The sequence below is a fragment of the Arachis duranensis genome, chromosome 2 (genome assembly GCF_000817695.3).
Source record: "Arachis duranensis cultivar V14167 chromosome 2, aradu.V14167.gnm2.J7QH, whole genome shotgun sequence".
In the NCBI taxonomy this organism is placed as follows: Eukaryota; Viridiplantae; Streptophyta; class Magnoliopsida; order Fabales; family Fabaceae; genus Arachis; species Arachis duranensis.
In genome coordinates, this window is record NC_029773.3 from 7,686,556 (window position 1) to 7,694,144 (window position 7,589).

Sequence of the window (7,589 nt, forward strand, 5' to 3'; positions counted from 1 at the left end):
TGGTTTAAAATTAATTTGGGAGAAGTTTTTGTTTGTCCCACAAAAAATAATTCTAGATGCAACTAATTTTAGAAGTTTAAATTTTTTAATATGTCAAATTCAAGCTTATGAAATAGTTTGATAGGCCATTTTTGGACCTATAAATATATAATTGTATTGTACTAAAAAGTATAATATCGAGGACTTGATTTATTTAAAGACTTTTATTTATTACCGTACTTATTTTTTTAACTACCTGTATATATTTTATTTTTTATATTTAATATTTTTTATTTTATTTAAATATTTATTTATTTATTTTGTATTTTTTTAAAATTATTTATTATAGGTCTGGTCTGTTAAGGATAAATTTTGATCTGTTTTTATTTATACCAACCATTGATAGCAATCGTCTTATAATTAATGGTCGTTGTGGCAGGCAGTGGTTGGTTGTATCACAAATAAAGGAATATAAAAGGTAAAATTATTCATTTAAATCAAATATATTTTGGTTAAGGTAAAAATTTAGATGAAGTTGATATTTAAAAATTATTAGATAATAAATAAATATTTTTTTAGTTTTTAATATTTTATCTAAAAAGTGACACCCATTTTAATTTTTTTAAAATTTTACTTAATTAAATCTTGTCACTGGATGTTAAACAATTGCCCATATAAGATATTTGTTAATGTCTGATGTGTCATGCCATTTGACATTGTGATGTCATTATAGCATGACCCAATATATAAACAACTTTTTTGACATCTGGTGTCAAGAGTCGATTTGTATTTTCTTTTTATGGACGGAGTTTGGATGATATTTCAAGAAGATCAAAGTGTGTGTCATTTTTCGAGTAAAATGTCATAAGTCAAAAATGGTATTTACATTTAGATAATTTAAGGGTTAAGTACGATTTTGGTTCTTAACACAAAAGTTAAAAAAAAAATTTAATTTATTTTTGTTATAAAAAGATCTCGAAGATTTCAGTTTATTTTAAAATTATTATTTTTACTAAATTTTAAATTTTTATTCCAAAAATGCCTCTAACTAAAAAGAGAACGTTGAATAAGGGAGTAAGGGGAAGGGATTCACGCTGGGGGAGCTGGTTCAGGGAATACGAGGAGGGAAGGGGAAGGGCTACCGCCACTGCTCATCATCGTTCGGTCGCTGGATCTCGCTGCTATTCCTTTAGACTTGGCGGAGGTGCTCGATGGCAGTGGGTTCTGGTTCGATGGAAGAACAGCGGAAAGCTTCGGTGGAGGAGAAGGCTTTGATGGAGGAGAGGCTCATGGTGATGGTGTAGCTCAAATAAGATGGCACGAACTGGAGGTGAGGCGAGGGAGGAGAAGAGGGCTTCGCGCTGTGATGGTGGCGCTAGGGTAGCACGAAGAGAGAAGAAGAAAAGGGTGGTGGCGTTGTGATGGCAGATCGTCCAGGAGACAGTGAACATAGCAGAAGAGAAAAGAGGAGAGCAAGAAGAAAAGAGAAAGAAGGGTAGTTCAGGTGACTCGTCAGCTTCTGCTTCTGCTTCTGCTTCCATTCATCTTTTGCTTCGGCTTACATTCTTCTTATGCTTCTTCTAATTGATTAAATTATTTTGTTGTTGTTGTTGTTGTTCTGCTCCTGCTTCTGCTTGATTATATTGTTGATGTTGTTGTTCTGCTCCTGCTTTTGCTCTTGCTCGAATTGTTGATCCATTGTTTTATTATATGGATTTGTTTATTCATTATCCATTATCCATTTTTTTAATGTTTATTATATTATTTCATTGTTGTTGCTTCTGGTTCTACTTCTTATTCTGCTTGTGCTTGATTTTGGAGAAGAAGAAGAAGGGGTATTTTGGTTCGAAGGATGATTTTAAAACTAAGTCACACCTTTGAAACCATTTTGTAGCAAAAAAAGGTTAGGGACGAAAAAAATTTTCGGTCCCTCTACGTTAGGGACTAAAATCGTACTTAACCCATAATTTAACAAATTATCATCTAATAATTTTCAATTATCAACATCACATAAAGACGATTTTATATAAATCTCTGTCTTTCATTAAACTATAATTTATAAGAAAATATTGATTTGTAAATTAATTAAATTTTTATTTACATAATTGATTTAAATTATAGGAATTAATTTTTAATTCAGTTCAACGAAAATAATATTTTAAAGATATTATATGTTAAATAATGGAAACTTAGGTGCAATTAATTTTATGTGAAATTTATGATTGAAAGTCATTAGAAAAAAAATGAGTTCAATTGATAAAATTATTTAACCACTCTTAATTATAAATTTTACGTAAAATTGATTGCATGTGAGTTTACAACATTTCAAATACACATGTACATAAAATTAAGAGTATATATCCATTTTGGTTTTCAAAAAATTTCAGATTGGACACTTTAATCTCCAACTAAAATTAATTACTCTATTGGTTCCTTAAAATTAACTCCATCAGTCACTTAGGTCCTTTACTCCGTTAATTCTAACGGAGGACAATAGTCTTGACAACTCTAACAGGGGACAAAATGGTCCCTGATCTCCTCTATTCGGAAACGACACTGTTCTCTCCCAATTTTCATCATATCTCGCATAACACTAACAGTCCAATACTGTAACTTCAAACTACACAATGCACACTCTATAAATTTAATATTCACAAGAAAAAAATTCTCAACTTGTTCTCAACCAATTCATACTTAGGAAACTAATACATATGTATCTCAACTAGTTGTCGTCATCGATGGATCCCATGAATCTAGACAACAAACCTGATTTGTTAAGATTCGTCGTCGTCGTTGTCATCTCCCTCCTCCTCTACCCTAACATCTCCATGACCACATTGTCCGCCACTCTGATCGCTTCTTTCAGTTTCTTCTCCGAACCAATGTTCAGTAATCGCTTCAGTTTCCATATGAGTAGCAACGACGACATTACTCGTTGTAATAGCTTGGATGCGAGTTCGAAACTGTCAGCCAACTTGGACTCCGGAAAAGAAGGATTGAAGCACTCGGTATCTATTTCAAATGAGAATTTGCATATGATGTCAAAGGAGAAACTTCTCATGATGTTCTAATGTCCAACAATCTATATTGCTTGTCGGAGAGTGGAGAAAGGCGTGCCCTTGGAGTAGTTGTGGAACTTGGTCTTGAGAATGTCGTGGACATTGTCGGGGTTGGAGGTGATGTTATCAAAGACGTGGAAGTGGATGCTTTTGGTGGGTGAAGTGCAGAGAAGGTGAATGTACCAATCGCTAAGATTTAGGAAGTGTGTGGTCCATGATATGTTGAGGTAGGTGCGACACGTATAACAATTACACCATGACTTAATCTTGGAGCTAAAGAGGAGGAAGGAAAATATTGAAAAGAAGACGTGAAGGTGAAGGAGAGTATGAATGTTAGGGTTATGCGAGATATGATAAAAATTAGGGAAGAGTAGTGTCGTTTTCGAATAAAGGGGTCAGTGATCATTTTGTTCCTTGTTAGAGTTGTCTGAAATCATTTTGTCCCATATTAGAGTTTTCTGGAATCATTTTGTCTTCGACTAGAGTTGACGAAGCCAAAGACCTAAGCGATAGACGGAATTAATTGTTAGGAACCAATTGAGTAATTAATTTTAGTTGAAGATTAAAATGTCTGGTTTAAAATTTTTGGAGGACCACTATGGATATATACTCTAAAATTAATAAAAACATAAATCGATTTAATTTAAAGAAAAAACAACCATTTGTACCCATAAACTTTACAAACACTGACAAAAGTACCCATTAAAGAAGGAAACTAACGCTGTATCCATCAAAGATGGATTCCGTACGACAAAAGTATCCAAATCCTAAATTTATGTTGACTTTTTAGTAAAATTCCAGAATTACCCCCTCCTTTATCTTTAACCCCTCATCTCTTCTTTTCCAAATCTCAAATACCTCCAATGCCACTACTTTAACCACATTCTATTCTCTACTACTCTACTAACCACCACTGCCGCCATTTTTTCACGCTGACGATGACGAAGACAACAACAGGGCAATCAGGCAATCCATCCGTTCCTACGCAACGCTAGATGGAGAAGCTCCGGAAGTGAGACTGAACCGAGATCCAGCGCAAGGTCCTGTGGTGCGATTCAACTCTTCCTAGGTTCACTTCAAGTTCATGGACTCCATGAAAAAAGGTACTATATTTACAACAGTACAAATTACAAATTTATTATATAATTAACGAAGTTAAACTTTTCAATTTCCCAAATCACCACATCATGTGCAAGATTCGTGTGTTACTCACATGCGACCCCACCAAAGCGATCTTGCCAAAGTTTCAATTTTTAGCATCCAAAGGTGGTGCTTCTCCTTCTGACATTGTAAGTGATGGAGGAAGGGTGGTGATGGTAATGGTGGTAATAGAGTGTTGATAGGATTTGAGATTGGAAAAGTGATGATGAGAAGTAAAATTAAAAGTTAGAGTGAAGTTGTTTTTGTTTATGGCTGTGACAGTGGAGAAGGAGGAAGATGAGGCTGATGGTTGGTGATGGTGGCGGTGATGATGGTGTTGGTGAAGGAGAGGTGGTAATATTGATGAAAAGAATAAAGAGAGGGTTAAAATTTGCTGAAAGGGGTATTGAGATTAGGGTTAGAAAAATGGTAATTTAGGATTTTTAGGTATTGAAATTAGGGTTTTTAGACAATTGAAGTGTTTGAGATTTGGGAAATAAGAGAAGAAGGGTTGAAGATAATGGTGGGATAATTCTAAAATTTTATTAAAAAGTCAACATAAATTTAGAGTTCAGAGACTTTTATCGTACGAAATCCATCTTTAATGAATACAACATTAATTTCCTTCTTTAATAAATACTTTTATCAGCGTTTGTAAAATTTATGGGTACAAATGATTATTTTTCTCGATTTAAATTTCGAATCGAATCACGCTTTGAAAAGATTTTGCTATCAACTATTACTTCAAACCCACGTGCCAAAGAGTTCACAATTTACAAGTCCCTTCCTTCATTCCGAAAAAAGAAAAAGAAGTAGAGCTCTCAAAATACTATGGATTCCATCCAAACGAAACCAAGAACCCTCGAGCTGACGGTGCTTTCCGCCGAGAACCTCCGCGTGAACGGAAAACCCGCCACCAAGAACGTGTTCGTGGTGGTACGCGCCGAATCCCTAACCGCCCACACGACGTCGTGTAAAGGAAACGGCAGCAACTCCAACGGCTTTGTCTCGTGGAACGAGAAGTTTGTTGTGGAAGTTGCGGCACACGCGCGTAGCATCGCGTTTGAGGTGAAGTGCAAGACGTCCCCCACGGGATCCGTTAGGGACGTTGGGGTTGCCAGGGTGGCACTATCTGATTTCCTGGGAACCGTTGTACCTGATCACTGCCTTCAGTTCTTGTGTTACCGGTTAAGGGATTGGGATGGCTTGAAGAATGGCGTTATTAATTTCTCCGTTAGGGATTTGGCCGCTGCTCCGCCGCTTGGGAAGGTGGTTGGTGGTGGCTGTGACGGTTTTCATGGGTTCCCAGAGGTGGTTGGTGTAAAGAGTGAGTGTTGTTCTTCTTCGTCTGCTTCTGATAATGCGTACTAGAAGCTTTTATTTTATTTTATGTTTGAATCTGTGGTTAACTCCTCTAGATTAGATTGGAAGATCACCTAAGTTTATGAGATCTAGAAAATGCAACTTGCCAGCGTTAAAAGTGTTTTGCAAAATTTGAATAACTAATTCTTAGAGTGAAGGTTGCATTGGAAGTAGGAACTCACTATATATGAGCTAGTTTCCAATTTGTATTTAAGTTTGAATATGTTAACATAATGTGTGGTGTTATTGTTTTCATAGAATTTTAATTTCTTAACTTACATCGTTCGAGTCTTGTGAATCAAAACTATCTTCGTTGGAAAAGTTCTATTTCTTTTGTGAGAGTGGGATAGTTGAGTTTCTGCATCACTGGTTTGGCAAAATGTTGGGTTTTTTTTTTTGTAGTAATTTGTGAGATTTAATTTTTTAAAAGATTTTTTATTTTTATTTCGGACCACATTTCTGCATAAATTATTTTTAATATGAAAGTAGAGATAGTGTTTAATTTGTATATTAATATTTGAAGTGTATTTCAACTGTTATTTCAAAAGTCTCTTTATGTGTTTTAACACTTTCCTGTGTATCGGCTAGAATGTTGTCACGTGTTGTAATATACTTTTACAAAATTTATCTACCTATAATTATATCAAATAATCCCATTTTTAATAAAAATATCAATATTTTTTTATATAAAAAATTAGTCACATTTCTGCTATCAAAAATTAATTTGTCACGAATTTAAATTTTGTATTGTGGTTTAACATATTTTTAAACATAAGTTAAAATGAAATAAATTTTTTTAAGTTATAAAATTATGTTTGATAAAATAATTTTAGTAAACATATATAATAGAAGATAAATTTTTTAATTTAAAAATTATAGATTGATTTTTGAATCAAATCACAAGCATATAATCTTTTATTTTATTAAATATAAAATGAGATATTTATATTTTTGAACGAGATAAATTTTTTGTCAAATCGAGTTTAAATGACTCAATCAATTGAAATAAACAAAAAAATTAATATATATTATTTTGATGGGATATGCCGTTGAGAATAGGAATATAGGATCCTACTAATTAATGTTTCAAGTATCTATATCAATTATCTTATCGAATTTATATATAATAATGTAATGTTAATGTACTGTAATTATGTAATGGTATTTCTAGCGTGAAAGCAATTTACTTCCTCTATTTTTTCGCTTTTAATTTGGATTCGATTAATAAGAATTTCCATTACTAGATGGTTTAATTTGTTGCGTCCGAATGTGATATAATTTGTTGGAATGATATGTATGGTGACCTAATTTTAGGAATTTAGTCATTAGATTAGATATAATATTCTGGTGGAAGTAAAACAATTTCCTTATACATACGTGTTTCAGTTCTACCCGTTTCACGAAACTCTTCTTTGATTGGATTTTACAGATTTTTGTTAGTGTTTGGGTTAACTTTTGCAAATATATATCTGTATCAATTTGTGTTTCAAAAATTAATTTTAACTAAAATTATATTGATGTTAATGTAATTTATGGTGGGAATATTATTTACATGATTTTCTTCATTGAGATGCATGATTATTAAAGAGAATATATTATATTTTATGTGGTAAATTTTAGTATGTTTATATTTATATTTATAATATTTTCGGTAGTTATGAAATATTATTATCATTGAAGTCATATTCTTTTTTTATATTTTGATAAAAAAAATTTTAGTACAATTTGATAAATAACCTTGCTAAATAATAAAAAGTATTATTTTAATTTGAATAATATTTTTTAAAATAATATAATTATTATAATTACTGTAATATAAACATATTAAAATAATTTTTATATTACTTTTATTCATAATATTAAATTTAAAATAAAGAACACTAACATTTAAAATAAGAAATATGAGATTGATTAAGTTGATACATATCTAAGGGTTTTAACTAATAATCATATATTTAAATAGGTAGTTTTTTAAAATAATAATACTCAATTTAACTCTTAAAATTTAAAATTAAATTTAAATTAAATTTTAAAATTATAATAACTTAA

At 31.9% G+C, this 7,589-nt stretch overlaps 1 protein-coding gene across 1 annotated transcript; it reads left to right on the plus strand.

The window, feature by feature from the left end:
* Nucleotides 1-4,922: 4,922 nt before the first annotated feature.
* LOC107473351 (BON1-associated protein 2) lies at nucleotides 4,923-5,543 on the plus strand (the record flags this gene model as incomplete). Its single annotated transcript, XM_016092893.3, is given in 1 exon segment — nucleotides 4,923-5,543. A coding segment is annotated over 1 exon segment (534 nt), but the record flags the coding sequence as incomplete, so codon positions are not given.
* Nucleotides 5,544-7,589: the final 2,046 nt, after the last annotated feature.